Source organism: Polychytrium aggregatum (genome assembly GCF_025602895.1).
Source record: "Polychytrium aggregatum strain JEL109 chromosome Unknown BJ171scaffold_4, whole genome shotgun sequence".
Taxonomy (NCBI): domain Eukaryota; kingdom Fungi; phylum Chytridiomycota; class Chytridiomycetes; order Polychytriales; genus Polychytrium; species Polychytrium aggregatum.
This window is the reverse complement of record NW_026516206.1, coordinates 795,527-814,782: the sequence shown is the minus strand read 5'-3', so window position 1 is coordinate 814,782 and position 19,256 is coordinate 795,527. Positions and strand designations below refer to the sequence as shown.

General features: G+C 57.7%; 7 protein-coding genes across 7 annotated transcripts; 6 read left to right on the top strand and 1 right to left on the bottom strand.

The window, feature by feature from the left end:
- Positions 1–87: 87 nt before the first annotated feature.
- Positions 88–1,712, top strand: BJ171DRAFT_211648 (SBDS protein C-terminal domain-containing protein). Its single transcript, XM_053106375.1, has 5 exons — positions 88–322; positions 464–593; positions 724–924; positions 1,023–1,193; positions 1,433–1,712. The coding sequence occupies exons 1-5, from the start codon at positions 192–194 to the stop codon at positions 1,559–1,561; spliced, it is 762 nt and encodes a 253-aa protein (XP_052970737.1). The 5' UTR covers positions 88–191; the 3' UTR covers positions 1,562–1,712.
- A 408-nt stretch (positions 1,713–2,120) lies between these two features.
- BJ171DRAFT_419412 (uncharacterized protein) lies at positions 2,121–4,630 on the bottom strand (the record flags this gene model as incomplete). The annotated part of the gene is made up of 8 exons (XM_053107390.1): positions 2,121–2,255; positions 2,378–2,453; positions 2,595–2,709; positions 2,867–3,251; positions 3,337–3,409; positions 3,543–3,632; positions 3,870–4,018; positions 4,220–4,630. 8 exons carry the CDS (start codon positions 4,628–4,630, stop codon positions 2,121–2,123), a joined length of 1,434 nt encoding a protein of 477 aa, XP_052970736.1.
- Positions 4,631–4,776: 146 nt separating this feature from the next.
- On the top strand, positions 4,777–6,600 carry BJ171DRAFT_455143 (putative FRQ1-regulator of phosphatidylinositol-4-OH kinase). Its single transcript, XM_053108267.1, has 6 exons — positions 4,777–4,987; positions 5,192–5,216; positions 5,380–5,597; positions 5,718–5,863; positions 6,072–6,092; positions 6,228–6,600. Exons 1-6 carry the CDS (start codon positions 4,924–4,926, stop codon positions 6,324–6,326), a joined length of 573 nt encoding a protein of 190 aa, XP_052970735.1. The 5' UTR covers positions 4,777–4,923; the 3' UTR covers positions 6,327–6,600.
- Positions 6,601–7,119: 519 nt separating this feature from the next.
- BJ171DRAFT_489589 (mitochondrial carrier domain-containing protein) lies at positions 7,120–9,820 on the top strand. The gene is made up of 7 exons (XM_053109517.1): positions 7,120–7,513; positions 7,752–7,962; positions 8,158–8,236; positions 8,442–8,548; positions 8,757–8,949; positions 9,201–9,313; positions 9,464–9,820. Exons 1-7 carry the CDS (start codon positions 7,458–7,460, stop codon positions 9,671–9,673), a joined length of 969 nt encoding a protein of 322 aa, XP_052970734.1. The 5' UTR covers positions 7,120–7,457; the 3' UTR covers positions 9,674–9,820.
- A 395-nt stretch (positions 9,821–10,215) lies between these two features.
- On the top strand, positions 10,216–11,459 carry BJ171DRAFT_489587 (uncharacterized protein). The gene has a single exon (XM_053109516.1). It carries the CDS (start codon positions 10,394–10,396, stop codon positions 11,204–11,206), a length of 813 nt encoding a protein of 270 aa, XP_052970733.1. The 5' UTR covers positions 10,216–10,393; the 3' UTR covers positions 11,207–11,459.
- A 209-nt stretch (positions 11,460–11,668) lies between these two features.
- BJ171DRAFT_489586 (DHHC palmitoyltransferase-domain-containing protein) lies at positions 11,669–14,651 on the top strand. Its single transcript, XM_053109515.1, has 12 exons — positions 11,669–12,017; positions 12,260–12,380; positions 12,652–12,700; positions 12,958–12,988; positions 13,131–13,144; positions 13,322–13,442; positions 13,580–13,697; positions 13,861–13,925; positions 14,058–14,072; positions 14,235–14,290; positions 14,371–14,414; positions 14,529–14,651. The coding sequence occupies exons 1-12, from the start codon at positions 11,721–11,723 to the stop codon at positions 14,618–14,620; spliced, it is 1,023 nt and encodes a 340-aa protein (XP_052970732.1). The 5' UTR covers positions 11,669–11,720; the 3' UTR covers positions 14,621–14,651.
- Positions 14,652–15,207: 556 nt separating this feature from the next.
- BJ171DRAFT_489584 (uncharacterized protein) lies at positions 15,208–18,618 on the top strand. Its single transcript, XM_053109514.1, has 10 exons — positions 15,208–15,368; positions 15,449–15,557; positions 15,809–15,880; positions 15,994–16,065; positions 16,176–16,247; positions 16,453–16,524; positions 16,634–16,705; positions 16,850–16,921; positions 17,025–17,949; positions 18,158–18,618. Exons 1-10 carry the CDS (start codon positions 15,365–15,367, stop codon positions 18,269–18,271), a joined length of 1,584 nt encoding a protein of 527 aa, XP_052970731.1. The 5' UTR covers positions 15,208–15,364; the 3' UTR covers positions 18,272–18,618.
- The last annotated feature ends 638 nt before the right edge of the window (positions 18,619–19,256 follow it).

Genomic DNA, 19,256 nt, shown 5'->3' with positions numbered 1-19,256 from the left:
CTGTGTCGCTCGACAGCAGCACAGAACTGGCGCAGGCCTGGCACAGAACGGCGCAGACCCGAATCACCTCTTTTTTTTTTGGAGCTCCGTCATCCGACCAACCCAGCCAGGCCAGGCTATCGCTCCGTCTTGCTCGCTCCGACAAACCTGCAACTCGTCCAGAAACCACAGATCGCCCACAGCATCCCGCAATGGCACACATATTCACCCCAATCAACCAGCTGAAGCTAACGAACGTCTCAATCGTCCGTCTGAAAAAGGGCGGAAAGCGGTTCGAGATCGCCTGCTACAAGAACAAGGTCATGGAGTGGCGAAACAAAGTGTATGTTCGGCTTCAGTCGACCAAGTCCGCCCGCTTCGGCGGAAATGCTCGCAATGAGTCGGCCAGATTGGTATCGCTCCTGCGATGCCAGCCCTGCACGACGCTGATGCCGACCTGCGTTTGCCTGTGTGCACTCCACAGCGAGACAGACCTGGACGAAGTCATCCAGATCCAGAACGTCTTCACCAACGTCTCCAAGGGCCAAGTCGCAGCAAAGGAAGACCTGACAAAAGCATTCAAGACCGAGGATCTTGACGCCATTATTCTCGAGGTGCGATATGATGCACTCTGCTCTGGCACACTCGATGAACATGCCGTTTAGTGGTGTTGTATGCTCGTCGTATGCAGGCCACATCTGACGATATTCTGGTCTCGGCACCATCCCGCCAATGCCGTCGCAGATTCTGAAGAAGGGCGAGCTGCAGGTCGGCGAAAAAGAGCGCAGCAATCAGATCGAGACCATGTACCGCGATATCGCAACAACCGTGGCCGAGAAATGCATCAACCCAGAGACCAAGCGGCCCTATCCCGTCACCATGATTGAGAAGGCCATGGCCGATCTCCACTTCTCCGTCAACCCCAACCGCAGTGCGAAGCAGCAGGTACGAGACTGTTGGAAGCGCCAATCGCTCTGCGACGTGGGTTTGACAAGCAGCGAGACTCACTGTCCTTGGATATGCCTTCATGTCGCTGGACGTAGGCTCTCGACGTCATCCGCGAGCTCCAGCAAAAGGGCACCCTGCCGATTGCCCGGGCTCAGATGCGCCTGCGAATTGCCATCCCTGGAAAGGATGGTAAGCGGCTCAAGGCCAAGATGCAGCCGTTGTTTGCCAACACCGAGGACGAGGACTGGGGCGACGACTACGAAGTGGTAAGTCGTCGGTCAGCGCAACCAAAAATGTGCAAGGAGCCCGTATTCGCCCGGACGGTTGCGATGGCCCGCACTCTCATCCAAAGCAAGCAGCAGTCCTGCCTGTCCGGCCATAGGCACCCACACGACTGCGTTGACGCATTATGGCAGACATACCATCGTCCTGTGCCTCATCATGCACTTGCTGACTCCTGCTATCTTCTTGCCGGCATCTGTGCGGCGACGGCCGACTCTTGCAGATCTGTTTGATCGACCCTGGCAACTATCGCCAGATCAGCGAACTTGTAGACTCCGAAACCAAGGGGCGAGGTCGGGTCGAGGTGCTCAATGTCAACGATGTGACCGAGGGTGACGAGCGACTGGAGTAAAGGTTGGGGGGAGCATTCTATACTTCATGTCTCCGTACAGGTCTCTCGCCATCCGCTCCTGCGTTTCCATCGCTCCCGGCTGATGACAAGGATAGTGATGGATTCCCGCACATCCTGAGGTTGCCCACATCGAGCAGAACCCACCCGCTCCATCGAATACTCTCGTGAACCTGGCCCGGCTTGCCTTGCTCAACGGGCTATGGATATGCGGTTTATGTGCGAGCACGATTCTGGTGTTTCGAGAGCCGAGGACGAAGGTGCGAGATTTATACATGTAATCCACCCGACGCAACCACGACCACATGCGCCGACCATCCACACCAACAATGACACCAAGAAGGAATGATGACGCCTTGGCGGCCGAATCAGATTCTCGATCGCAGTGCAGCGGTGCGGAAAGCGAGAGTGCTGTGCTTGGCCATGACAGGCGAGTGTATTCGGGTCCCAGGAAGCAACGACAGTCCTGGCTCAACACAGAGTGTCCCGTTTCAAAATGGAATGTTGTGATGAAGCCTACAGCCTATCGCAGCGGCTGCAAAGCCCGCTCTCGCAAATACATCTAGCGGCGCGAGGCAAACAGGTCCTTGGCGTGCTTGTCCCAGTTGTCGCTCCACCGATCTTGGCTGAGCTCCCGGATACCTTGACGAAGCTCGTCAATCCTGTCGGTCTTGTGGGGAAACCCTTCGAGCAGCTCCTGTTGCACCACGCGGTTGGATAGCAGCGATCCGAGGCAGTTGGTCAGCACAGCATGGCTTCATATCCATGCGACTACCACGCCAGCCACCATGAAACCAGTCATACGCTGCTGCTGCTTACGATCCACTGGCTAGACAGCTCCTCGGCACTCTCGAAGATAAGGCCATTCTTCTTGTGTCGGATCAGCTCATCGATGCTGTAGTTGATAACGACAGCACATGAGTTCATCTGGATACAACACAAACGCCGTATCGGCATTTGCTACCTCCTTATAAAACAACGAGCCGCGGACTGCATCTGCATCGGTTTGCGTTCGAGCGTGTGCCTGCAGACCCACCATTGATATCCAATGCTGCATGCAGGCAGCGAGCAGCCAAACATGTCGACAACCTTCATCGGCAGATCTAGACCGGATGACGAGTAGTGCAGCGAAACACCCAAATCGGCACATCCTACGAGCAGAACGATTGAGAGACAGTCAGCGTGAATCGATGGCAGGGGTGGTCCGCTCGCTCGCTCAACATGGAACGAATCAGTCTGATAGCCCCGAGTTCGGCATGTCCGATGCAATCATTGCCGACGCTCGGCTCAACGACAGCGGTCCCGTACCCAGCAGCATAGGGTAGTCCTCCATCTTCAGCCATGCTGTCTTGACAGTGACGAACTGTAGGTCCATTTCGTTGATCGAGGCCATGAACGGTTCCTTCAGCGCACCCTTGCCCGTAATCACAATGAACAAACGCGGCAAGGGCTGGTCAGCTCTAGAAGCCCGGGCGACGGCCTGGCGGTCATAGGCCTGGATGGCGTCCGCCAAAATCGAAAAGTCCTCGTCCTCGGTCCAGCTGGTGCTGCTGACAATCAGCGCCGGTCGGTCCGGCCGTGAGAAGGCTGGGCTACTGGGCTGCTGCTTGGCGGTCAGCAGAGTCGACAAGGATGCCGAAGGCTCGCACCGGTACTGCATTTCGTTCTGGCTAAAGTCCAGCTTGAGCAAAAACTGAGTCCGTCGGGCATGGTTAGCGGGGCCAACGAGCTGCCAAGGGCCGGAGCCGATGCCAGAGCCGACTTGACGGATGACGTACGTTGTGGATCTCGTCGAGCGACAGCCGATGGAAGTTGGATGGGGCCTTGTCGTAGAGCACCACACAGTCGCCGCTGCAGGCCAGGGGAAACGAAAGTCGTCGAGCAAGAGTATCAGACACATGGAGCAGCCAACCTCGAACAGCAGGGTCAGCCACGGGCAAGCGAATGAGCGGCGTTGTTTCGGTCGAATCAATGGCCTGCATACCTTGCATGCCAATTCTGTTGAACAAGCGATGCCATTGCTTTGGTCACGCACAGATGCGCATCGGCCGAGCAGCCTAGGAGTCTCTCGTAGCTGAGAGCCGGACAGCGATGCTTAAGGTCAGTGACGTTGCCATTGGTCAGGGCGAGCAAAGCAGCGATCAAGGTGGGCATTGCAGTCCGCAGAGGATGGCAGCCACAATGCTGTTGAGCCCGACTCGTGGAGAAGATGATGTCCGGCGGCCACGATAATGAGCCAACATCCCGGGCGAGAGACATTCGCGTCTTTGCGTGGTCAGAGATTCGTGGCATTCTTCACCCAAAAACGTACATCTTTGCGATCTTGACCATCTTGTTGGTCTCGCCCAGCGATATAGCCATGATCGAGTAGCCGAGGTTGTGCCAATCGATGATGAGGCGGGAGCGATTGAGGAGCCGGACGATCTGAGCGATAGCCAGCGTCGGAATGGCCGGAGGATTCTGTCCATTGGAGCATAAAGGCGATCGCCCGTGGTGCTGTTAATCCAGGGGCCGCAAGCGAGATGTCGATGTTGTCTAGCTCGGAGTCGAGCGGCAGTAGAGGATGCAGGACCATTGGGCATTGTTTCCAGCAAGCAGCAGCAACCTTGACTGCGACAAGCCTTGGTGCTCTGAGCCTCGATGCAGCCACAAGTCGCTCACCTGGATCAGGATATGGCCGGGCTTTGGAACGACGAACAGCAGCAAGCCCAGGATTCGCAGGAACTGCACAGCCGAGCGCTGCACGCCTTTGAGCAGATAGAGAGCCCTGGACCCGCTTGCATCCATCTTGGGCGGCTGGGGCAGATACCACAGGGTGACGTGCGGCGACGACGAGATTTGGGCAAGCGGATCGGCGCCGCGATAGCCCACCAGGTCAACGCTGAAGCCGTTCTGGATGAGTGATAGGACATGGTACTGCATCCGGGGCGAGCGCCCGACATCGCCCAAGACCAGAACGGTGACCCGGCTGCGATGGGTCTTGCGGACAAGAGCCGTCCATACGAACAGGAGCAAGCCCGGCACGATGAGCAGCCCCGCAGAAACAACCAAGGCGAGGACAGTCGCAGCCATGATTGAGGAGTAGGGGTTGAGCATGGATGACCAGCCGGATCTGGCGGGCTGACCAGGAGCAAACCCGAGTCCAACGCCGGCAGCAGGATGGCCGTGGCTCGGCCTGGGCCACAAGGCGCCAGACAGGACGATCTGCCCGCCGATGCTCCTGTCGCTCTTGCGCCCATCGCCCTCGTCCTCCGCATCTCGCCGCATCGCATTGCTGCCTTGCGCTGCCCCTTCGCCTGCCGCACCGAGCCGCAATCCGCCACACTGTCCTCGCCTTCCATCATACAGCACCGTCTCGCGCTGCCATGGGTGGAAGCACCAGCAAGCTGTCCCCAGAGCTCTTGGTTGAGCTGCAAAAGTCGACTCACTGTATGTGCCATGGCCGTTTCCCGGTCTGCAAGAAGGACAGCTATTGAATGCTCATCGCTAGAGCATGGCGGCGGCAGCGGCAGCGGGCGGAGCGGATTAGGCATGTTCCAGTGTTGCCACACGGTTCTTTGCGATGCACTCGGCATTCTGACCTATTCTCCTGGGCTCTTGGCCATAACCCCGCTCCACTCTGCGCCAATCCAGTCGACAAGAAGGAAATCCAACAGTGGTGCGTCCAAAACACAGGCCGCAGCGACATTCGAGAGTGCTCGGGGGGGGGAGGAGGCGAATTACCCTGGCAGCGGCCAGAAGCCACCGTGATGATGTGAAGGCGAGCGGTGCTGCACGACTAAATGCCAGCTCTGTTGCTGACAACTACTCTGCCGATTCAGGTACCGCGGGTTCATCAAAGACTGTCCAAAGGGCAGCCTCAACCTCGAGCAGTTCAAGGAAATGTACAAGCAATACTTCCCGTTTGGCGACTCATCGACATTCGCGGAGCTGATGTTTGCCGTCTTTGACGAGAACCAGGACCGCCTCATCGACTTTAAAGAGTTTCTGACAGCGCTCTCGATTACGTCCAAGGGACAGATGGACGAAAAGCTCCAATGTACGCCTGTGATCGCCCTGGATTGATGTTGTGGCGGGAGCAGGCCGAAACAGACCCTACTGCGATATGCCAAACGGCGGCCGACGACTGACCCAACCACGCTTCGACAATCACTCGCAGGGGCCTTCCGGCTGTACGATCAAAACAACGACGGCTACATCAGCTATGACGAGATGCTCGTGGTCGTGGGCTCGATCTACAAGATGATGGGCGGAGTAACAAAGCTCTCTTCCGAGGAGGACACCCCAGAGAAGCGCGTCCGAAATGTGAGTTTTTGCATGAAGCCGGCCCGATGCTGCTGCGATAGGCTGGCCGAGGACGAATGCAAGCCGATGCAAGCCGATTCTTGATGGAGGTGCTATTGCTGCGAGATCGACTCTGGCGATATGCCTTGGTGCTGGAACGAGCTGGAGAAGACCCGCCAAGCACGCTGCTGACGCCTCTGTTATATGCTGAATGCACACGAACGAACAGATATTCAGGCTGATGGGTGTGGTAAGCTCTCGGCATCGAAGCGCTCCGTGTGGACCGTGCAAGAACGGGCGGCGTGTGTGCAATGCATTATGCGGGTGTGTGGAAGCAAATGGCTCGACGAAAATGCTCGTCGCTAACACAGACCCCGGCAAACAGAGCCCAGATGGACAAATCTCGATACAGGAGTTTCATAAGGGCGCGAAAGAGGACGAGACCATTCTCCAGTCACTGCAGCTGTTCAACGGGCTAGTCTAGCAATCGTTCACAGCTCGAGCAAGAACAAACAGAGCACCCCGAACGCTATAGATTGAATGAATGCATTGAGATGCCCTGGGGCACTCCTTAGAGATCCTGTGTGGATTCGACACCCGCACCGGCATTCCTTCGCATCAACCGCTGCCTTCAACACAATGACCCGTGGCGCACAACACCACTGCAGCCATGCGATTGTTTCGGTTAAGTTGCTGGCTCGAGGGCACAGTCTGGAATACACCTCGGTTGATCTGCTGTGGCAACAATCGACTGACGAACCGAGATCATGCTCCGCGAGGCATGAGTGCTTGGCTCGGCTGCATTCCGAACACATGCGAGCAACCGCATTCATTCGCCAGGCACATTTACTTTGCTCATGGCGCCGTTCGTCTCTCTGGTGGCCATGGCCCGGGCATGTGCATTCTGCGACGACAGTGCGTGAACGCACATGGGCGTCGGAGCCTGTGTGGTGCCGCCATGACCGAGGCCGGGAGGGACATGGGAGCTGGCATTCGACGGCCCGGGCTGGGTGTCGTCGGCGAGGCAATGGCGGCTCTCGGAGGAGCAGCAGTGCAATGCAATGCAGGGAGCTTTGCCAGATGCAGCATCGCCAGCAACATGGCTTGCAACATGGCTTGCAACATCGCCTGCAGCGTCCGCAATGTCCTCGGGAGCCTGTCCCGGCCTGGGCATCGGTCCGCAGGACCGCGCTGGTGTCGCTCGTGGCTGGCCCTTGCTGTACCACCCGAAAAAAAAGCTTGCAATCGCCATTCCATCCGCGACGGCCCAATTTGCAATCCCGTCTTCCTCTCGCTCCCTGGACGACAGCGCCAGAAGCAAACAAACGGCCGGCCCGACATCAACACGGCACACACTGCGCGGCCACATCCGTCTGCCTCCGTCTGCGTTTGTCTGCATCGCCCAAGCTCGCTGCCCGGCCGACGCTGCTCAAGTCCTGTCCCTGCGCCCGCAATTCCGGTTTTGGCACTCTCTCTGGGCCAATCCCTCGCCGCTCGGCTCCGTCGACAACGCCCACACAAGCATCTGGCCTGTTTGCAACGCTCGGCCCGCCGATTACACCCCAGCCCATCGTATCTGTCTGTTGCATCTGCTTCTTCAACCTCGGCACTCGCGATGGACATTGGGACTTCGAATGGCTTGCTTCAGAAAATCCACTCGTTCTTCAAAGTGTAAGAGCACCCAAACTCCCAAACCCCTTCCCGAGCGATGCTGGCCCGCCCGGTGCCTGCGCTCGTCGGCTATTGCAACGGCCTGGCTAATGCTGGCTATCCCGACTGCTGTCTCACAAGAGCTGGCGAAGTGCAGCTGGCAGCCAACCAGCAATTTGCCTCTCTCTCTCTCCCAAATGCACATGCGTATGTCGGGCTAACCTGCCGTTGTGCTTTGTTCCGCAATTGCTGGATGCAGCCATGACTCCATGTACAAAACAGCAACCGCCGGTGCTGTGTCGGGTCTGGTTGCGGCGATAATGGTGTGTCCTCTCGACGTCGTCAAGGTCCGGCTGCAGAATCAGACGGCCAGCTCGGTCCCCAAATATGTGGGCGGAACCGTCTCGACCTTGAAAGCCATCTGGAGCGAGGAGGGTGTTCGAGGCCTATATCGGGGACTGAGTCCTGCGGTAAGTTGTTGTTGCTGCTGCGCTGCATCTTTGGCTACAGCTGCAGTAGCATATGTATCGCTGTGCCTCGGCTGCCTGCCAGGACAATCGGCAAGCACCAATCTTGATGGATTTCGAGTCTGAGGTGGTGCCCCTTTTCGACTTGGCGATCAGTCCTCCTGGTCGATCCTCACGCTGCACATTGTCGGTCCTCAGGTTGTCTCCTACCTACCGGATCGAGCGATCTGGTTCTCGTGCTATTACAAGTTCAAAATTTTCTTTGCCGACTCCTTTCGTAAGCACCTGGCATGATGCAGCCGCCGCTGTGCATATGCGATTGCCAGGGGTGGGTGATCTTCACCACCAACCCGGCACAGTCAACGATCTGATATTGTTTGCCTCGGGACCTTGGTCTGCGACGACTGGGCCCGATTGGGTGCGGAGGGCTGTTGAGCTTCTGATGCTCCTGAGATCACTAACCCATTGCTCCTGACTGGCAGACTGCTCGATGGACGAATCATCAGTCCACCTTGCGGCATCATTGTCGGCTTCGGTTGTGAACACGCTGCTCTTGAATCCTATCTGGGTCGTTCGAACACGCATTATGGTAGGTCTCCGCCGGCTTATTTCAAACCGCATCTTTGGCCCAGGGCTCCCGTCAGCCCCGGCCACGGATATCGTGCACTGTCTTCTGAAGACTCGGGATGCCCCAAAGCGAGGCTTATATTTGGCTTTAGTCTCAGCATGACGAGCACCGACTGACCTGTCATCACTTCTATGGATTCCCATACTTTCGGCCGCATGCTGCCGAGTAGCTGCAGCCCCCACATCCTTCACCGGCATCGTCGCTCTCTCACCACTACACATCCATGTACGACGCCTTTTCGACAATCATCCGAACCGAGGGATTCTCGGCGCTTTACAAGGGACTTGGCCCCACCCTGCTCGGCGTAAGCCACGCAGCCGTGCAGTTCCCGGTCTATGAGAAGCTCAAGCAGATTCTTGCTGGTGGGTCATGATGTCCGCGCCGGCATGGCGCTTATCGCACCGCAGCTTGCTGCACTTTTTGTGCGCTTGTTACACGGACCGGGCATTGTTCCGGCTTTGGCCGACAGGCAGGCCGCTGAGGACAGTAGGGGCAGCGGTGGGCTTGGTCCGGACGACTCGAGCATGGACTTGTTACCTTGCAGAGAAGCGGACGGCTTGGCTGGGTACTGGCGGCGAGCCAACTATCCCACTTCTCCATCCGACTGGTTCAGAGGATGAGCGACATCGACTACGTGATCCGCAGCACGAGCTCAGCAACACCGGCATCATCATCGCAAGCTCGGTCTCGAAGATGATTGCCTGCATCGCAACATATCCCCACGAGGTGAGAACCGTGGTCATGCCCTCAGCGGCCAGATAGCACAGAGTGTGCAGACCACGCGGCTGCTTCTTGTAGTAGTGCTGGCAGGACCCACAGGAGACCGACTGTGGCTGACCGCGCACTTTTCTCATCAACGGCGCCGAAAACACCAAGGTTCTCCGCACGCGGCTGCAGACACTCCATCCAAACGACGCCCAACCCGAGATCAACAAGTATCATGGCATGGTCCAGGCCACCCGCTTGATTATTGCCGAGGAAGGCGTGCGTGGATTCTACAAGGGACTCTCTGCAAGCTTGGTCCGCAGCGTGCCTTCAGCGGCGCTCTCAATCTGGTGCTATGAATGGCTGCTGCGGGTCCTATAATGCGAAAAGACATGATTACACCCGAGTCGTCGTCTGAGGCTCATATCTATCAGTTTTTGGGTATCCGAATCGGCCGATGTTCGGTGGCATCGGCGCTGTAGCACACACACCACTTCACTTCCGAATACAAGCCCTCATCACCCTTGCCCCCAGTGCCGATGGTATGCGCGCCCGGGTGGCTGGGTTCCCTGCTCCGAACGACACCAAGGCTGCCGTCGCCGGTGGCCTCATAGGACACATGCAGGGCACATGCAGGGCACATTCGAGACACATCCCACGCCGCCCACAGCGACCCAGGCGCCCGTGAGGCCCAGTCCAGACACAGGCGTGGCGCAGCGTGGGATCGCGCCATCTGCACGTGCTTGTGTCCACGTGACGAGCACGCCGCCAGCAAGCGCCACTGTCAGGTGTTTTGGGGCAGCTGTGTCCCCGCGCGCCGGCCAATCAGCGCCGCGCCCGGCCCCCCACCCGCCCCAGCCTCCTCGCCACATTGGCTCCTTGTGGTTTCGGCCTTTGGCCGTTTTTTTGCGCTCGTTCCTGGTCTGCCCATCATCGGACGCTGCTCTGGTCTCGAGCATCTCGCATCTCGCAAGCCGCATCTCGCAAGTCGCATTCGTCCCCGCTGGGCTGCTCAAGACCCTTCCTGCGTCCGTCCGTTCAGTTGCGCACCCGTCGCCGTCTGCATTGCCGCCCCGGTCCAATTCGTCTCCCCTGCTCGCCATGCCCGCTCCAAGATCCGTCTCGGAGGTCTTCCACGACAACACCTTCTACCTGCCCTTCAGCTACGGCCTGGTGCTGCTTCCGGTCGTGTACTTTGCGGTTCCGCGGCTCCTGCCAAGATACTTTTCGACCTCCAAGGCAAAGGCATGGATCCTGACCATGGTTGCGGCCTTGACGATGACGCTTGGCTCGCTCCCGGTCCTGTGGGACTTTTTCACGCAGCCGCACTCGGCAGCCGCCTGGGCCAGCCTCGATGCGTCGCTGTCTCGGGGCCTGTGTGCCTTCTTCATAACCTATGTGATCCATGATCTGGTCCTGGGCCACTTTTTCTACCCGGAGCACATGGATCCCTGGTCAGGCTATTTCCACCATACCCTCTACACCTTCCTGGTCTTCAACATCGTCCGCTACCGCATCAGCAGTCTCTTTTCCATGGTCGGCATCATGGAGCTGCCCACCTTGATCATGTCGCTGGGCTGCATCAACAAGTCGCTGCGCAACGACGCTCTCTTTGGCGGCTCTTACCTCGCCACGCGCATCCTGTTCCACATCTACTGCATCTACCACTTTTATCTGTCCTTCATTCCTGCCGGACGGCCCCTTGGCTTCATCATCTCGGTTGCCGTTTTCCCGCTCCATGTCATGTGGTTCCGTGGATTTATCAAGCAACAGCTGCGTCTCCACCGCCAGCGCAAGGAGCAACAGAAGCAGGCCGCGCTGCAGGCTGCTCCCAAGAACCCGGAGCCCAAGCCCAAGAGCAACCGGCCTGCCCGCCAAAATAAGCAGCAACGGCGACTCAGCGTCAGCAGCTGATCGCTGCAAGCTGGACCGGATGACTGGCTGGGCTGTCCGACATGTCATTGTCACTGGCCATATACTTTCGAGAGCTCCACTGCGCTTGACGCTGGTTTTCCTCCTTTCTCCTCCTCTCATGAATTCTCTGGTGTATGTCTCCCGCCCTTCCCTTCACCCCCCCCCTTCACTCCTCCGTGGACACTGGCATGTGCTAGAGGTGCAATGATTCCTGAAGCTTCCACCCTCGCCCAATATACAGCGTTTAAATGTATCGCCTGTTGCCGATCGCAACAAACAGCGCAGGACAGCCCAGACAGTGGGCTGCTTGCTCATCATGTTGCCAAAACGCACCCCGAGTGAATGTGTCTGCGAACCAGCCAGCCAGCAGCAGCAGCAGCATCGTGGTGCTGTGTGGAACCAGCGCGCACCGCCCATACAAATGCGCCCGCCACTCCTGGCTCCTGCTTGCTCTCGCTGGCACACCGATCGCTCTTCCACCCCCACCTCCTCTCTCACTTCCCAACGAGCCAGCATGAGGATTCTGCGGAGAGCCACGGCCTTGCGGCTCCAGAGCCTCATCGAGGCCATCGTCCTGGGCATGGTCTCTGGCGGCGGACCCGTCTTCGTGGTGGTCGCCATCGGGCTGGTGTCGTGTTGTGCATATGTCTACTTCAACGTCTTCATTCCCAAGACCTTCCCCGCCGACTCCCTGACGACGTGGGGCGCGATCGCAAAGTACACGCATCTCCTCTTCACGGTCTATCTCCTGGTGCTGATCGCCTTCCAATACGGAATGGCCGTGCTCGTTGGTCCAGGCAAGACCGACAAGGTAGGGGTTGCTTCGTCCACCCTTGGTGGCTTCTTCATCCCCCGATGGTGATACCCACAGAATGAGGAACTGCGTCCTCCCTCTCCTCCGGTACAAAGCATGCAAGACATCTCATGGGGCCTGAGCTGACCTTGTTCGGTGTTCATTTCCTCGTCTGTCGCTGGGGTGACTGTCGACGTGGCTTCTGGCTGTTCTTGGATTTGTCCCGATTTGAATCGATCGGTCGGTTGGACAACTGAAAGGATACGGAATCGGGTCACTCGGATGTCCCGCACGACTCTCTTGCGCACTCGGAACACACCCACGATACGTCAGTTGGGATCTCCGAGCCTCACGAGAGCCACCGAAAAGTGTGCAAAAAATGTAGGTTTATGATTGCAGATGAGAAGGCAACGAGAAGCAACACAACATGGATGGCGGATGAGGGGCCATGCTCGAGCCACAATGCCAAGGCTGAGCTGGATCTCGCGAGGAGGGAAAAGATGAGAGAAAGTCCGGATGGCAGAATGCCCGTGTGCTTGCCGAGGAACGCTTGGACACGGCGCTGGTCACTCGATCCGTCGAGTAATCGCTCGATCTGCCTGTAATTCTGCGAGTGAGCTGCCAACTCATTTGGATATTTGCTTGAACCAAGGTCTCATCCCAAAACCTGAGCGGGCGCACCACTGTCGAGTTTGCAAACGGTATGGGGGCTGTCACCGCATGGGATCTGTGCTGGAATCCCGCAACTTTTTTGTCTGGATGAAGCACCATGGCCCATTTCAAGACCACATTGCTTTGCTACTGCATGGATGCTCCCGGATCCGTCATGTTCATTGGAATTGACTGGCTGAATATCGACTCGCCTCTGTTGCAACGGGGATATTCACTCGGCGCGCCATGTATCTATCACTCAATGCCATCGGACCGACGCGGCGAATTCCTCGCTGCTGCAAAACAGATGTGTCTTGCGTATGGACCACCACTGCCCTGTAAGTTCCAGGAACAGAGACTCTGCAATCGCCCACGGGATGGCAAGCGCATGGCCTGTTCGAGCAACTGGCCGAAACAATGCTCCGCCCCCGAAAATGGCAAAGTAACCCATCCCTTTCTCGACACCGCGCCGATGAATAGTGGATCAGCAACTGGTGAGTGAACCGATGCAGAACCAGCGTCCCCATACGATGCCGCCGCTTGGATCAACAGTAGCGTCACATCCCCTGCAGTGAAGTCCGCTCGCTGCACGACAGCTTCCTGAGCTACTCGGCCAAGCCACGGCAGGACAGACGGCCATTTAGGACACTGCGCTGACCATCTATCATCAGCGTGGGATACCACAACCACCGCTATTTCTACCTGTTTCTGGTCTACTTGACAATCGCGTGCGTCTACTTTGTGATTTGCATGGCGCCGATCATGCTGAGATACTACTGGTACCATCAGGAGGTAATTTGCGCCGCCAGCCTGAATCGCCGCTTGCGTTGATGCTACCCACTAGGGCGCTATATTCTCGAATGCCGTCTTACTGACTCTGTTGCTGCGTCCTGGGTTCGGATGCGCTTGGAAAACCCGTCTCGATCCAGGTCGACTGGGGATCTGGTGGCATGAAGCACCTGGCCGCATTTGGCTTCCTGCTGGCCTTTGCACTCATCTTTGGCGTTGGATCGCTGATGTCGTGGCACACCTACCTGGTCTTGACTGGTACGCCAACACACCTTTGGGGCGTCCGCGTCGTCAGCACGGCGCCATCACGCGCAATCTGTTGTTCTTGGTGCAGGTGCAGCAGCCGTGCTCGATGGGCTCTGCATACTCATTGCTCGAACCGTAACTGACTTTTACGCCGAATCGACTATCTCTGCACCAGGACAAACTACCATCGAGTACTATGACAACCAAAGCAAGCGCAAGCTGGCCCGTCTTCGCGGCGATGTAAGTGGGATCACCAGTCGGTCTGCACCAACTTGAGAGTCTGGATGATGGGCCTCCTCCCATCTGACGGGCCATCGGTCGCGCATATCGCCTCATGTGCTCATTTCCGGCGCCGATCTGCTCAATATCCAGGTGTATATCAACGAGGTGAAGAGGAAACCGCAGTGCAAGCTTGTTATCGCTATCTGCATGATCACGCCCATTGATGGAGACGCCTGAAGGCCCGGAGTTGCCGGGGATATGTACTTGCGCATCGCCGCCGCCTCCTCCCCACTCCTCACATATTTTCTCTCATCGTCCTCGAATCAGTTTGACCTCGGAACAATCAGAAACGCACGCATCTTTTTCGGAATCGGGAAGAAATTGTAAGCGATCACAATCGCAGCTTGGGGTGGACGGGGCGTTTGCCATATCTAACCACACCTCCGTCGCTTCATGTTTGCAGCCCGTGGTACACCATTCTGCTGCCGATTGCGGTTCCGCCTCTGGGTAAGTCGTGGGAGCATCGCCGTGTACTGCCCGGCCAGGCTGTGCGGGCTCCAGTTGTTGTAACCACCGCTGCTAACCATCCCGTTCACTCCTGCCATGGCTGCCGCAATCCAGGCGATGGACGCACCTATCTGACCAGTCACGCATTCCTGTCGAGCCAGGAGCGCCGGCCTCGCTGGGTTGACGACGGACTGGAGCTTGTATAGCCTCTTGGCCAATAGACTCACCTGGCACGGATGAATGTGTGGAGCAAGCCGTTTGTGGCGGCGCGGATCGGTCTGTGCATCTCGGAGGCACTTGGATCAGGACCACGATCCCGCTGTGCGATCACAACCGCCGCTCCTTTCGTTTTTCGGCGTGTGTTTGGGGGTGCGGTCTGGTGCTGGGCACACAGACACCGACCGTGCTGATTGTGCCGATTGTCAATGCTCAGCGACGTTGTCCGGGGATGTGTCCGGCTGCTGCCTTGCTGCTGCCTTGCTGTTGCTGGCGATCCCTGGCCCTTGTCGCTGCACTCCACCACCGACCCCACCGCATGTTTCAATCGGCCCCGTGGTCTCGCTGTGCGCGCCTGTGCGAGCCCTGCTGATTGATGGGTCTGTGCCACAGCCTGCGCAGCACGCTCTCGCAAGCACACAGCAAATGGGGGTCCGCCGGTGCGGTGACACCGCAGCATCGCGTGTGCGACTGTGCGACAGAGGTGGCTCTGCCGGTGCCACCACCGACACACACTGCCGCGGCCATGTCCAGGCGTCGCCCTCGTCCTGTCGCTCTCCTCCCTTGTCCTTTGTTTCAGGCTGCTTCAGAGGACCTCGCTCGCAAGCCGCAATCTATCTCGGCGTCGCCGTGCATCGCTCGGCCCTCTCTCTCTTCGTCTGGGGCATCCTCAGGACGGGCTTCCATCCAGGCAACGCAAAGCCCAGCAGTCCTCTCCCGCAGGATCATCGGCCATGAGTATGCATCCGCTCTTGTGTATCTGCTGGTTCCCTAATGCTCCTACTGACCATCAGTCAATTGGCCATCTCGGTCGCCAGGCTCCGACTGCACATACGTCCACAATACCTTTCCTGCCATTCCGCTCGCCTGCTGCAGCGATGCCAGCGCCATCAGCTGCGACTCAACAGGCACCCGGGTCACCAGCCTGTAAGTATGCCTGCTCAATACCGAGGATCGCATTATTCTGGTTGGCCGCTTTGGATCTCGGCAACTGGCCAGCACAGCAAAGCGCCAGCGGGCATGGGGGCCAAGATGCCAGTCTCTGCCATCTCGCGCTGTCCACCGTTCGGTGCGCTTAACTTCGGCCTCCAAACCAGCTCAATTGTGCCTCGTCGTTGCGCCTGAGCTGCTTGTCCCGTCTAATCCCGATCTCGCCCACTCGCCCTCGTCGCAAACAGGGTCTTGAGCGCGACGCAACTCACCGGATCGATCCCCGCAGACATCAATACCCTCATCAACCTGCAGACCCTGTGAGTGCCCGCTAGTCAGCAATACGGCATCAACTCGTCAAGCCACTTCTGCATCATCACCAGCACCAGCAGCGGTGCCCTTCCGCATGCCTCTAACTGACTTCTGGAACCAGGCGGTTGGATACCAATCTGCTCTCTGGCTCGATTCCAAGCACCATCGGCACGTTCCAGCAGCTGTCCGTCCTGTAGGTCTTTATCGTTGCTGGCATGATATTTGGGGTCGGTGCTTTGAGGCGGGGCTGCGGTGCGTCGTCTGTGTTGCTACTGAGCCCAGTCCATCTGTATCCACCTGCAGGCACCTGGAATCCAACAGTTTGACAGGACCTCTTCCCGATAGCATTGGAAACCTCACTGCCCTCCGTTTCATGTAAGCAAAGCACCCAATACCGACGCGTCCATTGGCCCGCACGCCGACTTGCATGTCCCAGCATATCCCAGCATGTCCCAGCATGGCCTGCATGTTTGCACGACCCTGCAATCATCCCGCACAGTCTCTCAGGTTGAGTGGCATTCTCATTTGTAATATCAACTGCCACTCTCATCCACGGCCGTTAACTGTGACATTTTCCCAGCGACGTACACAATAATATGCTCAGCGGCACCATTCCCGACAGCATCAGCAACCTAATGAACCTTCAGCAACTGTAAGTGGTGATCCAAATCCCTTGACTCGCCTGCACTGCTGCATTTGCCGAGTTGTGCGCAAAAGCCCAGGCCCTATCGCCACCTGACTTGCTTCTATCGTCAACGCAGCACCCTCGATGGCAATGCTTTTACTGGCCTCTTTCCTTCCAGTGTCGGCCGAATGACCCAACTGACCAAGATGTAGGCGATTCTTGGGCGATCTTGTGTGGTGCCTGAGCAGCTACAGCAAGTCCGGTAGCATCTCGATTGGCAGCCACACGCCCTGGGTCCGGTATCCTCGCTTGAGATGCGCGGCCCTCTCTCATTCATCCTCTTGCCCAATAGAAACGTCAACCGAAACCAGCTCGCGGGCATTGTCGATTTGGACTTTCGTAACCTTACACTACTGAACTACGTGTGAGTCAACACTAGCCAGGTCGACTTTCATGTGGATGGCGCTATCTTCTTCTGCGTCCTCACATCCAGCGTTAGCTCACCAAGTTGCTTTGTTGGCCGACAGAGACTTTTCCAGCAACCCGGCTCTCAGCGGCACAATTCGGCTGGCCAGCTGCGCGATGCCCTCGGGCAGCCAGGGCTGGGACTTTGGCAATCTCAAGTGCTCCACCGATCCTCCTCCTCTTTTCAGCGCTTCCTCTGGTGCCAATACGCCGCTCAATCCTGTGCCAACCTCATCTCTGTCTCCTACACCTGGATCGCCCTCTTCTTCCTCGTCCTCATCCCTTCCCATGGCTGCCATCATCGGCTCTGTTGCGGGTGTAGTCGTCCTTCTTGGTGTCATCGCTGCACTCTTCTTCGCTCGCAGGAAAAAGGCCACAACTCAAGCCAGAGCGTACGAGAGCGACCATCAACGCACAAGCTTTGGCGGAGGCAGCCATGTCGGACTCACAGACCCCACTTTGCCGACAGAAGCCACCCCTCCCCTCCCCAACCTCTACGATGCCGGCCATCCCTTGCGCGTGAACACTGCCCACTCTGTTGCGGTCTCGTCCGCACCCAGTGCCGACACTCAACCAAGCTTTGACGTCCGGAGGACAGTTACTTCAATGGATGCTCTCTCCTTCCCTGCGCTACCAAGCCCTTTGACAGCACGGACTGCAACCCACCAGAGCGACTCTGCCGTGTCCCCACATGCATCCTATCGCATGGACTACAGCCCCGCTGACACGATATCCATGGCCGTTTCGGGGTCTGGGAAGCACGTTTGGCCCTTCTACACCGGCGGAGACAGCAAATACCGATACCGAGAGTCATCCGGGCCGCGTAACTCTGGCTCGGATACCATGGAGATGACGTCGGTGTCGTCCGGCCAGAGTAGCGCAAACTACGAGGTTGTTGAATTCCATGACGCAAATGGCATAGAGATCGAGCTCAATGTCGGCGATCGGATCCAGCTCTTCCAAGCGTTTGACCGGGATCGAGCCGAGGTAGGCGCTCTTCCATGGAATTGACTGTACTTGATTCGCGATCTTGGTGGATAACTCGTCGGGTATCTCGTCGGTTGTCCCCGTTGGGATGCTCCTCTCCATGAATGGCTGGGACCGCGCTCGTGCACACATGCTTGCTTTGGGGGATATCTAGCTCGCTCTCGCCCGCATTGGACTGACTCTGTGATCTGCCGTTCTTCTGATCTAGGGCAAGAATGAGAGCACAGGCGCTGTGGGAATGATTCCGATACACAAGATCCGTCCCATCTTCCAGGGCGCTCTGCGGCTCCCAGCCTATTCATCAATCGATAGGCCACACTAATATCGCGCGCCTGGTACGCTAATGACGGGCCCTGTTTCTATGGAAGCCCTGTTTCCATGAAGGTTCTATTTCCACGAAGTTTTCCTTTCCATGATTCGAATCCATCTGTTTCTGCCAGCCTCCCTCGTATCCACCTGCGTCTCCGTGCAAAACCATAATCATCCAGCCTACCCAGACGGATTGGCTCTCGCGTTTAGAGCCAACCGCACTGTGATGTGCTTTTCGCGACTCACTCCAAGAGCCTCTCTATCGGTCGCTGAGGGCCTGTTCGCCTGGGAATATATCAGGCCAATCCCGGTTGTACGGTCAATCCAGAAAGAAACGAGACAGTCACTTTCTCGCTTCAGCGACACAAGTCTGCTGATCTGTAGGCTCCAGTGGGCAAGCCACGCGATTGTTTCCTGTCCTGGTTGGCAATCTCTTTGTGTGGTGCATTCACTCGACCATCTGGACAGTTCTACGGTGTATCGATATCAAGATCCTCGAGCACACCTGGGATGTGTTGAACTCGCTCACCGAGCTCACCTGGACGTCTCTGGTGGTGGATGAATTGCTCAAAGTACTTGGCGACCCTGAGTCTTCGTGGGCTGGATGCATATCCCTTCACTTGCTTCCAGGAGGCATTTCCAAAGGCAATCAGCACCTCGATCTCCCTTGCTGCCTGGTCCACGACTCGCTTGCACATCTTGCTTGCACATCTCGTGGACAGTGCGGCGCTCAGATGGCAATGTACCACCCCGTGAGTTGGCATTCGCTAGCGCACCGTGCGGACATGCGTAGCGAATGCCGGGAACAGCGTCTTGCCCTTGGGGCTCATGTCCCAGTCCCGCTCCAGCCCAGGGTGTCTGAGTTCCGCCCGGGTTCAGTCCTTGCTCCTCGGGGTCGCGTCGTCTCGCCCGCTCTCGTCTGCTCTCGCCGAGAACGCCGCTCTCCTTGGCATCTCGCCCCCCCCCCAGCCATTTGCCGCGCCTGGTCCTGGATCGTC